This window comes from Erithacus rubecula (genome assembly GCF_903797595.1).
Source record: "Erithacus rubecula genome assembly, chromosome: 31".
NCBI lineage: Eukaryota > Metazoa > Chordata > Aves > Passeriformes > Muscicapidae > Erithacus > Erithacus rubecula.
The window spans coordinates 2,179,790-2,194,773 of NC_136682.1; the positions used below are offsets into that span (position 1 = coordinate 2,179,790).

At 50.7% G+C, this 14,984-nt stretch overlaps 1 protein-coding gene across 1 annotated transcript; it reads right to left on the reverse strand.

Annotated features, from left to right (window-relative positions):
• Positions 1–1,467: 1,467 nt before the first annotated feature.
• Positions 1,468–12,066, reverse strand: LOC306813589 (uncharacterized protein; the record flags this gene model as incomplete). Its single annotated transcript, XM_079329097.1, has 16 exons — positions 1,468–1,692; positions 1,807–1,932; positions 2,027–2,191; positions 2,314–2,409; positions 2,570–2,630; positions 2,731–2,945; positions 3,808–3,968; positions 8,392–8,628; positions 8,713–8,747; positions 9,092–9,312; positions 9,522–9,647; positions 9,742–9,906; positions 10,075–10,170; positions 10,331–10,391; positions 10,492–10,706; positions 11,473–12,066. The coding sequence occupies 16 exons, from the start codon at positions 12,064–12,066 to the stop codon at positions 1,468–1,470; spliced, it is 2,799 nt and encodes a 932-aa protein (XP_079185223.1).
• Positions 12,067–14,984: the final 2,918 nt, after the last annotated feature.

Sequence of the window (14,984 nt, forward strand, 5' to 3'; positions counted from 1 at the left end):
CTGCTGCTCATGTTGGGGGCTCAGCCCAGGCTTGGGGGTCTCTGGGCTGGGGCGGGTCCAGCTCTCAGCCACCAGCACCCCCAAGTCCTTCTCCCAGTGCTGCTCTCAATTATTTTGCTGTTCAGTCTGTATTTGTCCTGCAATCACCCTGATCCAGGGCAAACCCATGTTTCCCCTCCCCTGGGGAGCATCGAGTGATGAGACAACACAAGAACATCTTCATCTCTCTGCAGTTTATTGGTACTGAAGGACCCTGGGGCCAGGACACTGGCAGGAAGCAGCTGATTCACACGACAGAGGGGGTAACAGGGCCACACACTCCAGGCAGGAAGGAGAAAAGGGAAAGGGACTCATAAAACATTAAAGCTGCCAAATTACTCCACCTGGGGGAGGTGGACAATTCCAGACACCTGTTTCTCACTCCTAAATCTGACTATGGGACATCATCTCCTTCCTTCTGTTCATGTGGGCTCCTGCCACAGCTGGAGCAGGTGCAGGGGACCCATGGGGGGCACGGGGGAAACACAGGCCTTGAAAAGTGACAGGAAAGAGCAGATTTCCACAGGCTCCTCCCCAGCTGGTGCACAGCCCTGGGGAGCTCTGCAGTGCTGGGGACTCACGAGGGAGATGTTCCACCCCAGCGGGGCTCAGTGAGGGCCAGGCTGGGCCAGAGGGATGTGTCTCATTCTCAATCTCACTCAGGAGAGATTTCCCCCAGAAACTGTTTCCCCCTGGATGCCAATGGGGATGGAAGGGGCTGTGCTGCTGGTGGGAGGAAGAGGAAGGTGCTGCTTTCCCTGGGAGGACGGAGGGAAGGGCTCAGTATTTGACCCCAGAGGATTTGACCGTCGTGGTGGTGACGCATCTCCGCACGGAGGAGGAGCCCCCACCGGCCACGAAGTTGCCACCTGCAGTGCTGCACATCCTCCCACTCCCAGAGGAGAAGCCACCACTGAGGATCCCTCCTCCCACACCACAGCTGCCGACCACGACGTTCCCGCCGCCAACCGTGCACACTCCTCCTCCCAGGCCGTTGCTGGCTCCAAAGCTGCCAGATCTGCCTCCACACACTGTAGTTCTGCCCACCACAGCTGGAAGAGAGGGAGAGGCTCATTGAACACCAGGCAACATCCTGGGAATCTTCACAAAACCAAGGATAAAGGTAATTCTGCGGAGAAAACAATGTGTGAGTACTTACAGACATTCACGTTGGAGGGGTTCTCTAAGCAGAGCCTGTGTAGGGAGAGGAACATCAGTCAGAATCTATACACAGTCAGAAGTAATAATATTCCCCAAATATTCTTTTTATATCCTGTTTCATGTAAAGTCAATCAAGCCCCCTGAGAAGTATTTCGGGTGGGGACCATGTCTCTGTTTTGGTCTTCAAAATTTGGAGGAAAAAAGGAAAGGAATTCGAATCTGACCCAAGGGGGGACAGAACCCTGGCCCAGCCAATGGTGGGAGGTCTCACCTGTTCTCCTCGCCCTCCAGCAGCTTCCTGTACATGGCAATCTCAACATCCAGGGCAATCTTGATGTTCAGCAGCTCCTGGTACTCCTTCAGCAGGCGAGCCAGCTCCTCCTTGTCCTTGCTCAGGGCACATTCCAGCTCTTCCAGCTTCCTCCTGGCATCCTTGGTGGCCATCTCTCCCCTCTCCTCAGCCTCAGCGATGGCTGACTGGAGATGATGGTTCTGTGGAGAAGAAAATAAATTCATTATTTCTCTCTGCCCACCCTCTGCTGGAGCATCCTCATGGCAAAACTGGAGGAAAAACAGGAGGAACTCATGAGACTGGCCAACCCCCACCTGCTTCTTGACGTTCTCAATCTCTGTCCGCAGCCTCTGGACATTCCTGGACAGCTCCTGGATCTCGATCTTGGTGTTGCGGAGATTGTCCCCGTGCCGGCCGGCCGTGCTCTGGAGCTCTTCATACTGTGGGCATGGGGACAAAAACCATCAGAGACACAACCAACCAAAAACTCAGGGTGTTCCCATGCTCCAGGTGCCTCAACCCTTCCCAACTCACCCTGCTCTGGTACCAAGCCTCAGCCTCAGCCCGGCTGTTCTGAGCAATCTGCTCATAGTGGCGCCGAACCTCCTCGATGATGCTGTCCAGGTCCAGGTGCCGGTTGTTGTCCATGGACACCACCACGGACAGATCCCGGCTGATGGTCTGCATCTGAGACAGCTCCTGCAACCAAGACATGAGTCAGAGGCACCATCTCAAGCCTAAATGCACCAGGCACGCATCCAATCTTGATGTTTGGCCTCCTCAATGCAAGTCCAGCCCCCGGGAGAAGGGAGAGCTCCTACCTCCTCATAGATGCACCTCAGGAAGTTGATTTCATCTGTCAGAGCTCCAACCCTGGCTTCCAGCTCGACTTTGGTCATGTAGGCACAGTCCACGTCCTAAAACAAAAGATCTCAGAATTGGACCATGGCTTTGTCTCATCACACAAGAGCTGTTGGCTCTTCCTGTTGAGATCTCCCCATTTTGGAGCTGAGTCCTTCCCATGTCTTTGCCTCCTGTCCCCCCTCACCCCCTCCCTGCTGGACTCTTCAGACTCACCTTCTTCAGCACCACAAACTCGTTCTCAGCAGCCGTGCGGCGGTTGATCTCCTCCTCGTACCTGTGGTGGGGGCAGGACAAGGTGAGGCTCTGGCACCGCTGCTCACTGCACCTGCAGGCTCTGCACCAGCTCTGCTGTCCCTGTCTGTCCCCACACTCACTTGGTTTTGAACTCCTCCACGTACTGCCGCATGTTCTGCAGCTCCGACTCCAGCTGGCCCCGCTGCCCCAGCAGAGACTCCAGCCTCCTCCGCAGGTTCTGGATGTAATTCTCAAAGATCACATCCAGGTTCTTCCTGGGACCTGACGGCCCTTGCTGCTGGAGCAGCTCCCACTTGGTGGAAAGCACCTTGTTCTGCTGCTCCAGGAATCGGACCTACAGCCAACAAAGGGTGTGTGAAACATTCCCCAGGGACTCATCCCACTGCTCAAACCTCCTGGGAGCTTTGGAAGGCCATAGGAATCATTCCCCAAAAGCTTAGCATTACCACTGCTTCCAAGGGGAAAATTCCTCCCTTTTTTCTCCTTTTTTTCCTCATTATCCTTAAATTCCACCTCTCTTCCCCTCCTGTATTTCTGCTCTTTTTTTGTTGGTTATTTTTTTGGAGGTGGGCTGTAGCTATTGAAATGCTTCTATTCCAATCTTACAAATTATTTCCAATGCCAGTTGGGATTTTGACATTAATTTTCAGGAGCATCAGATCCTTTTTGACCTTCCAGTGAATGAAATCCCATTGGTCTCCATATTCAAGAACATCCCTCTTATCAGACACAGAAATTATTCCATATACATGTCATATATTTTAAAAAAGATGGAGCACACTTATAACCAATATTTTCCCAATTCAGATAATTTAAAGTGAACTCATTTGCGCTTAAACTGAAATAAGAAATGGTTGGGATTTTTTTAAATTTCATTCCTAGATTTTCATTTCCTTGAGCAAAAATTATCCCAGAAAAAGGACAGACTTAAAGATACTTTGGTCATTGAGTATATCCCCATCACTTTGGCCTGTCTGCATTGGAGAGAAAAACCAGTGTGCATCCACCAAACCTGGAGAAAGTTGTTCAGTTTCTCTGTGGATGCTAAATTTCCATATTTCCTCAGGAGGAAACGATATGGAACCCAATGGAAATAATCCCAACCCAACACCGAGCTGAGAAGCTCAATATTTCCCTCTCCAGAGCAAAAGGAATTTCTGCAGTTTTCCCATTCCCAAGCAAGTCCAACCTCTCACCTTATCGATGAAGGAGGCAAACTGGTTGTTCAGAGTCTTGATCTGCTCCTTCTCCTGGCACTTCACTTGCTGGATCTGAGGGTCGATGTCAACGTGGACTGGCCGCAGGAGGGTTGGGTCCACCTGCACTGGTTGGATCCCTCCAGGGAACCCAGGGCCACCTCTGACAGGGCCACCAAAGCCGCCCATTCCTCCACCAACGACACCTCCTCCAATGCCACCAAATCCTCCTGGAAATCCTCCACCAAAGCCACCAATTCTACATCCGTAGCCACTGCCGTAAGAGCTGCCCATGGAAATCCTTGTGCTGCCCCCCAGGTTGTGGAGACTCCGGCTGCTGAATCCTCCGCAGCGTCCGCCGCCACCTCCAATCCCCCTGGATGTGGAGAACGAGCTGTAGCTGATCCTGCTCCGGCCGCTGCCTCCAAAGCCACCACCAACAGCAGAGCAGGAGCTGAATCCCCTTTTGCTCCCAACTCCGAAGCTCCTGCAGACAGACTGACGAGACATGGTTCTCCTCAAAAGATCCAAAACTGGGGAGGAAGGAGAGATCGACAGAGCTGAGCTGGTGCTGAGGGCAGAGAGAAGTGCTCAGAGTCTTCTCTGGCTTCACAGCTCCAGGCATTCCCTTTTATCTGCTCCTGGAGGTGGGCTGGGACAGCTTGGGCGTGAGGAGGAAACAAATTTACTGTCTTCATCAGCTTGGTGCGGTTAACAGATTTTTGCCAAATTGGTGACTCCACCCAGAAATCCGCTTCGCCGTGCAGAAGGAAAAGCAGGAGTACCGAGGCAGGTCTCTGTGAGTAAGTGGACTCCCATATCTTTATTTCATCTGGAAAAATATGTTTTACAGTGATGTTGTCATGTTCTTCCCTCCTCCCACTTCCCTGCCTGCTCCTAACGACTCCACAGATTGTCTGACTCCAGATTTTTTCTCCTGACACTCCACACCAGCCAAGGATTTTGGTGAAACCCAGATGGAATGAGGCTTTCACAATTCCCCCAAGCACACCCCAAATCTTCTTGTTAAGCGGAAAATTCACAATGGCTTTCCAAGTGGAAAAATGCCACATCATTAACATTTAACAGGGGTCAGCATTTCTGTTTTCTCTGGAAAGGAGCTGCTTAGTTCCTTCCTAAGAGCATCAGCTGGGAAAGTCTGGGACAACCAGGTCCTGGGATTATGAGCACCAAAGCAAGGGAACAAGGATGTCCAACTCCTTACTTGTGCTTTTCCAATGGCCACAGGGATTGTCAAACCACAGAGGATGGAAAGGACGCTCCAGGCATGTTGTAATGATGACTGACAATACTGTCTAATTTCATGCACCAGCTCCCCGGCAATGGATTTGGACACTCACATGGAGGACATCTTGCAGGTACCTTCTGAGCCTCACTAATCAAATAAATATTTTAGTTACATTTATTAGTTTTATTGGTAAAGAACACCAACATTTCCTTCATTCTTATTTCCTGAAAAGCATGAAAAAAGTGAAGGAATATATATATTTTAAAGCATTTCAGCAGTCAAAAAATATTCTGTTTTGAAGCTTTCCAAGTGCATCTGTTGTTTTTATGGAGATTTCGGCAGTTAAATGTGGTTTGAAAGCATCCCAAGGAATTAGCTGGTGGCCATAGACACAGTAAACACTTTGGAAAACCAGCCCAGGAAAATATTTCCAAAAGCAACTGGAGGAATTAGAAACATAAATGTCATTGATTGTCACTGGAATGAGGCTTCTGGAGCCACAGACTGTGTGGAATGGGAGGGAGGGGAGGACTTTACCCTCAAAAGGGATTCAACTGATGGCCAAGATCCCACCCTTAGGGACTCGAGAGTTGACAGCAGTTATTTGGCAATTGAAGGATGCAACATGTGGCCAAGGACTATCCCATCATTAATGAGCTAAACAGTTGGCAAAGGGCTATCCCAGCCTTGAGGGACACAAGTCATGGTTGGCCAAAAGCAGCTGCAGTGAAGATGAGCTGGTTTCTCCATGGTCATCTCCCAGATGGAGATTTAAGCTCTCCAGACCATCCTGCAGCCCAGCACGCTTGTTCATGACGAGCAGCCCAGGGCAGCTGCAGACTGGCTCACGTTTAGCTGGAGAAAACAGGTTGCCCCTTTTTCTGGCCTCCCTCCCAGCTGCCAAATCCATGGTGTGAAGGCACCAGGACTTCAGTGGAACACCCCACGAGGAGGTTCCACATGGAGGAGGAAGATCTGCAAAGTCAGCCAGATGCCTGGGTGCTGACCACAGTCAGCTCCCGCAGATAAGACGCCCAGATTGAGTCACTCTGACGTCTTCAGACAAGATGTGCAGATTATTCCAAACCTGGAGTCACCTGAGTCTCCTCCAGGTAAAACTCGACAGGCAGCTGGGCTCCAGCCATGCCCTCAGATCTCTTGCACAAGGAGCTGCGCGCAGCAGAATCATCGACACCGGGGAAAATGTGAACTCGGCAGAAAACGTGGATGGAGCTGGAGCCGCGCTCCAGCTTCGCATCTGACCCAGCCAAGAGCTCGGAGGAGGTGTCGCAATGACTCTTCACAGCAGCGCTACAACGCCGTGTAAAGCTCGTTGTAAAGTTTAGAAGAAACAGGCTCTTAAAAATTAAATGCTGAAACAGGTGATTAAGCACCAAAACAGGTGACTCTTGCCCCAAGCCAAACCTCAAAGTGGTCCTGGCACAGCACCAGCTTCGTACAGGCATTGCCTACTCAGCATCTTCATTTGGACAAAACCCAGCCATAATCCCAGCTCCAGCACCCTTCAAAGTGGGGTGAACTCCCTTTTCCAAGAGCTCACTTGGAAAAGCTCACTCCAGCCTTTCCTGGACCTTCTTCTCAGCTTGCAGCTTCCTGACCCACTCTGGGAACACCAGCAACTCCCAGAGGCTGTTTTGGGACTCCTGAACCATCACTGACAGCGTTTTCTGCCTCTTTGATCTCTCCGGGTGGTGGAGGAACCACAGCACAGCTCAGATAAAACACTCCAGACTCCCCTCCCAAACCCCCTCCTGAGCTCCTCCAAATCTCTCCCTCCTTCTCCTGGAGCAAGGATGAGCCATTGGGAAGTTCTTCTCAGGGAGAGGATGGTACCTGAGCTGATGGATGGGGATGATTCACAGCTTCCCAGCCCGCTGTGTTCCCACAGCTGCTCAGGGATGGTCCATGGCTCTCTGGTGCTCCCCTGCTCTCTGAGTGCTGAGCTGTGCATCTCACCTGGTCATTCCACAGCCCAGATGCACACCAGAGGCAGGTTCCTGACCAACATCCAGACCCATTGTTATCCATGTTCACCAACTCTCCCACCCAAGGGGCTCCTACCCTGTCACCCCCTCATCACAACCCAAAGACTGTTTGGAGGCAGGAAACTCCGATGACTGATCCAATGTCAGCTCCCACCTGGTGCTGCTGATTCTCATCATCCCTCAGCCTCTGTGGGTCTCTACTGGTCTGGCCACACAGCACTGGGAATGTTCCTGCCTAAATCACAGGACACAGGTTTCAGCAGACCCCTTGCAGAGCTTCCAAAATCCAAGAAGGATTGAAAAAGTCCCTTTCCTACAGCTTCAGGAATGTTGCCACACCTGGAGAGATGTGATGTGGGCACTGAGGCACTGAGTATCTTTGTGTACCTAAAGCTGAGCCCAAAAACTTGGAATAGCTCAATGACTGGGAAGATACTGGACCCCTTTTTGCTGGAGTTTTCCAGATCCAACAGTTGCAGAAATCTGCTGTGGGAATAACTCTACAGGATTCCAGGGATGAACTGGGTGATTCCCACGTCAGGAGATTGAGCAGGCTCCTGTATTCCTCAGTTTGGTCTTCTGCTGGCTCACAGTTACTGAGCATTGTGTGAATTGAGCATCCAGCACCCACCACCTGGAGTTGTGCCTCCAGGGCAGCGTCAGTCACCACCCGAGCTGGGACACCTGCCCTGGCCCACCCCTGATCGGCTCCATCAAAGCACAGGTATGTCACATTGAGCAAAGAACGATCCCCAGCTTCCCAGCAAGCTGCTTCCCCAAGGCACGAACCACCCTGCCCAGAGAGGCTCCCGAAGCAGTGACACAACAACGTCGTGAATGTTCTCTGCAATTTATTGGGAATGGCAACATCCCGGGGAAGGCGGCCAGGACACACACAGGAGGAGGGAGGTGGGGACACAGAAGAGGAGGAAAGAGGGGTTTTTATACACATTTGCCACAAGAAATGTACAACACAGCAAGGAAGGCAGAGCGGCCCCTCCTGCCAGGCAGCTCCTGGTGCCGGGACGCCCACGGCATCGCCACCGAACCCCGGCTGGCACCAGGAGCCGGGATGAGCTGCACGGGGGGACACAGCTCATCCCGCTGCAGGACAGCGGAGCTGGGCTTCGGGAGGCTGGGCTGCTGTCGGGAGGAGAGAGGAGGTGCTTCTTTCCTTGTCAACCTTCGGGGCTCAGAATCGCACTCCCGAGGATTTGAGCGAGGTGGTGGTGACGCATCTCCGCACGGAGGAGGATCCCCCGCCGGAGCCGCACATCCTCCCGCTGCCGGAGGAGAAGCCCCCGCCGTACATCGCTCCCCCCATGCCACAGCTGCCCCCCATGCTGCCTCCTCCAAAGCTGCTGCCTCCTCCGCACACGCCGCCTCCTCCCATTCCTCCTCCCATGCCGCTGCCTCCTCCGAATCCTCCTCCCATGCCACAGCTGCCGCCCCCGAATCCTCCTCCCATGCCGCTGCCGCCTCCGAATCCTCCTCCCATGCCGCTGCCTCCGAATCCTCCTCCCATGCCTCCTCTGCCTCCAGAGACAGTCGTCCTGCCCACCACAGCTGGAAGAGAAGCGCAGGTTACTCTCCTGTTTCCCAAAAGAACAAGTTCTACCACTTCTGAGGGACCCCAGGGCAGATACTTACAGACATTGACGTTGGACATGCTGTCATTGCACAGCCTGTGAGGGAAAATGGGACCAGTTATTCCTCTGGGAAGTGCAAGGGTCTTCAGTTGAGAATTTCCCATTTTTGCACCAGTTTATATTGCTCAATTATTATTTTAAAAAATTAGCAACCCCTTCAGTATTTTTTTTTCAGAATTCTCCAATTAAATAAATTAGCAACCTTCACGTTCTTTAAGGATAGATAACTCCCATAAGTATGTTTATGATTAATATAATTAATAAATACTGGAGAATTCGAGCGTGAACGACACAAAATCAATCTTTTGTGTGGATTCAAGGGTTTTACCCACGTCTTATAATCTGTCAAGAATTTAGTCAAATTGGTGCCAATCAAGTACCTGTTCTCCTCGCCCTCCAGCAGCTTCCTGTACATGGCAATCTCAACGTCCAGGGCAATTTTGGTGTTCAGCAGCTCCTGGTACTCCTTCAGCAGGCGAGCCAGCTCCTCCTTGTCCTTGTTCAGGGCACATTCCAGCTCTTCCAGCTTCCTCCTGGCATCCTTGATGGCCATCTCTCCCCTCTCCTCAGCCTCAGCGATGGCTGCCTGCAGCTGCTGGTTCTGAGGAAGAGAAAACCAGTGTGTGAGATCCTTTCTGCCCACCCTCTGCTGGATCATCCACGTGTTACAAACTGGAGGGAAAACAGACCCAAAAAAATCCATCTCCGCCAAAGTGCATGAATTTTCATGACTGTTTTCCCTTTCACCACCCAGCCCCACCCTGACCCAGCATGCAGCTGTTACCCAATTAGGAGCTGATGGTTCCTTACCTGCTTCTTGACATTCTCAATCTCAGCCCGCAGCCTCTGGACATTCCTGGTCAGCTCCTGGATCTCAATCTTGGTGTTGCGGAGGCTGTCCCCATGTTTTCCAGCAGTGTTCTGCAGCTCCTCGTACTGGAGACATGGGGACAAAGACCATCAGAGACACAACCAACCAAAAATTTCAAACCTGGGGGCTATCCCAGTGCCTCAACCCTTCCCAACTCACCCTGCTCTGGTACCAAGCCTCGGCCTCAGCCCGGCTGCTCTGGGCAATCTGCTCGTACTGGCGCCGAACCTCCTCGATGATGCTGTCCAGGTCCAGGTGCCGGTTGTTGTCCATGGACACCACCACAGACAGATCCCGGCTGATGGTCTGCATCTGAGACAGCTCCTGCAACCAAGACATGAGTCAGAGGCACCATCTAATCAGGGGAGAGAAGAGAAGCAGCTCCAGGCAACCTCTCCAGATCAAACCCACAAAGATGCCCAGCCCAACCTTAGTGTCTTTAGCCACCACACCCTCATTAAAACTTCACCCAGGGGAAGGGAGAGCTCCTACCTCCTCATAGATGCACCTCAGGAAGTTGATTTCATCTGTCAGAGCTCCCACCTTGGCTTCCAGCTCGACTTTGGTCATGTAGGCACAGTCCACGTCCTGAAAGGAAAGATTTCACAACTGGACCATGGCTTTGTCTCATCACACAAGAGCTGTTGGCTCTTCCTGTTGGGATCTCCCCATTTTGGAGCTGAGTCCTTCCCATGTCTTTGCCTCCTGTCCCCCCTCACCCCCTCCCTGCTGGGCTCTTCAGACTCACCTTCTTCAGCACCACAAACTCGTTCTCAGCAGCCGTGCGGCGGTTGATCTCCTCCTCGTACCTGTGGTGGGGGCAGGACAAGGTGAGGCTCTGGCACCGCTGCTCACTGCACCTGCAGGCTCTGCACCAGCTCTGCTGTCCCTGTCTGTCCCCACACTCACTTGGTTTTGAACTCCTCCACGTACTGCCGCATGTTCTGCAGCTCTGACTCCAGCTGGCCCCGCTGCCCCACGATTGATTCCAGCTGCCTCCTCAGGTTCTGGATGTAATTCTCAAAGATCACATCCAGGTTCTTCCTGGGCCCTGATGGCCCTTGCTGCTGGAGCAGCTCCCACTTGGTGGAGAGCACCTTGTTCTGCTGCTCCAGGAATCGGACCTACAGCCAACAAAGGGTGTGTGAAACATTCCCCAGGGAGACATCCAACTCCTGGGAGATTTGGAAGCCCAGGGAATCATTCCCCATCTATGTCTCATTCAGGCATTCAAAATCCTCAAGTGCATAAGAATCATTATTTAATTTATTTATTATTAGACAATTAAGTTTTGAGTCATTCTAAATTTCTCCCTTGGGGACAAAGAGAGGTTGCCAGTAAAAAAATCATCCCAGTTTTCAATAGCATCAGGGTTGGACTTTGCCATCATCTTTGCAGTCTAGAAAGATTAATTTTTTATTCCCCAACTGCCCATGAATTCTCTTGGATGGGATTCTCTATTTCTTCGGCTTCTATTTGAAATGAAAATAATCCAAGAGTATTGGAATGGAGTTTAATGCTCTGAAGTTTCTAGGATCAGGTTTTGAGAAGAAAGTCCCATCAAAAAGCAAATCCCAGCAATGACGACTCTTAGGACAATTAAATTTGCAATGATGACTTTGCCCTGAATCACCCAAAATGAGGCTGCAGAATTGCCTTGGCAGGTAAATCCGCAGAATACCTTGCAGATGTTCTCTTTAATCTTCCATTAGCACAAAACCTCCTCTATTGTTCAGTGCTACTTAATAAAACCTGAATAATTACAACTTGATGCTGAGGCATTGGTCTGACAATTCCAACAGCAGTTGGTTAGTGAAAAATTCCCATTCCACACCCCAAGAAATTTGTTTGACATGCGACCTCCAAAAATACCTGGTCCTAAACTCTCACCTTGTCAATGAAGGAGGCAAACTGGTTGTTCAGGGTCTTGATCTGCTCCTTCTCCTGGTTTTTGACTTGCTGGATCTGGGGGTCGATCTCAACATGGACCGGACGCAGGAGGTTGGGGTCAACTTGCACCGGCTGGATGCCTCCAGGGAAACCGGGACCACCGAAGCCACCCATTCCCCCCATCCCGCCACCGCCCATTCCGCCACCAAAGCCCCCCATTCCTCCCCCACCACCCATTCCGCCACCAAAGCCACCCATTCCCATTCCTCCACCACCCATTCCCATTCCTCCAGCGCCCATCCCTCCACAGCTCATTCCTCCGCCGAAGCCGCCCATCCTGCCGCCGTATCCGCCACCGTAGCAGCCGCCCACGGCGATGCCCCTGCTGCCCCCCACGCCGTGGGCGCTGCGGCTGCTGAAGCCCCCGCAGTGCCCTCCTCCTCCTCCTCCTCCTCCCCGCGACGAGGAGCACGAGCTGTAGCTGATCTTGCTGCGGCCGCCACCGCCTCCAAATCCACCACCGACGGCAGAGCAGGAGCTGAATCCCTTTCTCCCCCTGACTGCAAAGCTCCTGCAGACAGACTGACGAGACATGGCTGCTTTTTCCCAAGCGGAATCAAAATCCAGAAGAGCAGAAAGACCAACGGAGTTGATGAGGGCAGAAAGAAGTCTGTAGAGTCTTCTCTGGCTCTAACAGCTCCGGGTATTCCCTTTTATCTGCTGCTGGAGGTGGGCTGGAACAGCTTGGGCGTGAAGGTGGAAAGCAATTTAATATTTTCATCAGCACTGAGTTGTTGACAGATTCGCCACGAGCTTTGCCATATTTGGGGCTGCTGAGAAACACGCCCTGTAATCTAGAGGTGAATAAAGCAAGAGCATTGAGGCAGGTCTCCATGAGTAAGTGGACTCTTGTATCTTTATGGCATCTTGGAAATCAATTATGTCCATAAATCTTCTTTTCTGCAGCCCCTCATTGGATATTCAACCCTCGTTAGTGGCTCCCAATAATTCCAGATAAAGATCTACATATCAAAGCTCCATAGAAAGGCAAAGTTTTGATGAAATCCCAGCTATAATATGGCTTTCACAATTCCTCACACACACCCTTAATCCTTTTTTTATATGTTAAATTGCCTTTGCGTTTCAGGAGATGTTTCCCAATCCTGAATGGGAATTCATGACACCAAAATTTGAGGAGACTCAGCATATTTTCTGCTAGAAAAGAAAAACATCTACTTGGAGCCTGTGTTGTCACTGCAGTGGGAGTGTCTTCCACCTGTAGACTAAATTCCCTCCACTTGCAACTCCACAAATCTGGGACAACCAGCTGGGGCTTTGGAGGATGCTGAAGCAGAGGGAAGAAGGTGACTGAAATTGTCTCACTGTCCTCAGTGTTCTGAGGGTGGCAGGGAATGACAACTTGAGGAAGAATGAAGGGACATGTAGGGAACCCTTTGGTGACAAGGTCAGGGACAGACAAACACTACGGAAGAGGAGCGACAAATGGACATTTCCAAGTGGTGAGGGGTTCCTGCTGCACTGCTGAATTCACAACCTCTGATTTACCTTTTTTTTTTTTTTTTTTCTTTTTTTTTTCCAAAAAATGAGATGACTGACATGGAAAAACCTTTTGAGAAATGGAGCTGTTACAGCCCCCAAGGCACAGTATAACCTTTTGCTTCCATATAATTTATTGGGAAAGGAATGTGGTTTAGAAATGTATTTTATAGAATGTATCTGAAATAAACCTTTTTCTTGTGTGTGTGTGTGTGTGTGTGTGTGTTGCATGTAAATGAAATTTTAATTAATTAGAGAAAATACAAATAATACCAGTGTGTTCCAAAAAAAAGTAGTATTTACAGACTTGGTTTCCTTTTAAATTAGAATCTATTTAAGAGGCATTCTAAAGGTTTTATCTACCTGGATATTATCAATTAAATACATGAATAATTTAATGAATTAAATAGAAAATGAATGTTCACATTTTCCTAGAAAACAGCACAAGTAATGAAAAATTACAAAAAATGTGCATTCTAGTCCTTGAAATACTTAAAACATGAATTCAAAAGACCTGTGTATGAACGCAGACCTTCAGAAGGAATTTTCAATGAGATCTGGGCAACTAAATGTGGTTTGAAAGTATCACAAGGCATCAGAAAGCAAAATGTCCCTGAGGACACTGAGACAGGAGTACTGAGCCCCCTGGTCTGAGTGGAACAGGGTGTTAGGGAGGGGAGAACATCACCCTTGAGAGAGTCAATGGCTGCCAAGGGTTATCCCGCTCTGGGGAGATTCAACAGTTGGCCAAGACTCATCCCACTCCTGAGGAACTCAGTAAGAGTTTGCCAGGGGTTATTCCATGCTGGGGGATTCAGCAACACTTGAATTCAAGAGTTACCCCACTCCTAACTCTTGGTTGGTCAACAGCAATCCCCCTTTCAAAGGATTCAAGTAGAAGTTGGCCAAGGATTGTCCCACCCATGAGGGACTCAAAAAACACTTACTCAAGGGTTATCCCACCCTCAATGGATCAGATAAGAGTTGGCAAATGGTTATCCCACCCTGGAGGGACAAGGTTATCCCAGCCTTGAGGGGGACCAAGGGTTGTCCAAGGGTTACCCAGGTGTGTGTTCCTGCAGCTGGAGAATGGACAGCACCCCCACAGCACAGAGGGGTCACCCTCCCTGCCAAAAGCAGCTACAGTCAAAATGGGCTGGTTTCTCCATGGTCATCTCCCAGATGGAGATTTAAGCTCTCCAGACCATCCTGCAGCCCAGCACGCTTGTTCATGACGAGCAGCCCAGGGCAGCTGCAGACTGGCTCACGTTTAGCTGGAGAAAACAGGTTGTCCCTTTTTCTGGCCTCCCTCCCAGCTGCCAAACCCATGGTATGAAGGCACCAGAACTTCAGTGGAACATCCCACGAGGAGGTTCCACATGGAGGAGGAAGATCTGCAAAGTCAGCCAGATGCCTGGGTGCTGACCACAGTCAGCTCCCGCAGATAAGACGCCCAGATTGAGTCACTCTGACGTCTTCAGACAAGATGTGCAGATTATTCCAAACCTGGAGTCACTTCGGCCTCTTTCAGGTGAGACTCAACACCAAAGCTGCTCCTTCATATCTCTTACACAAGGAGTTGAACATGGTAAGATCAATACCAGGGAAAATGTGAACTCGGCAGAACAAGCCAAGCCACGCTCCAGCTTCACATCTGACCCAGCCAAGAGCTTCTGTCACAGATCTTGCACAGAGGAGTTGTTGCAATGACTCCTCACATGGCCCTACAACACTGCATTCTGGATTTTAAAGCTGAGAAGAAACAAACTCTTAAAATTAAGCACCAAAACAGGTGACTCTTGCCCCAAGCCAAACCTTAAAGTGCTTCTCAGAGCTTTCTTGGCATCTTCTTGTTTGGCCAAACCCAGCCACGTTCCCCAACCCTGGCACCCTCACCCTCTTTCTGGGGTTCCAACAGGAGAATTTTCTCTTTCAAGAAGCCTGTAGTCATTTCC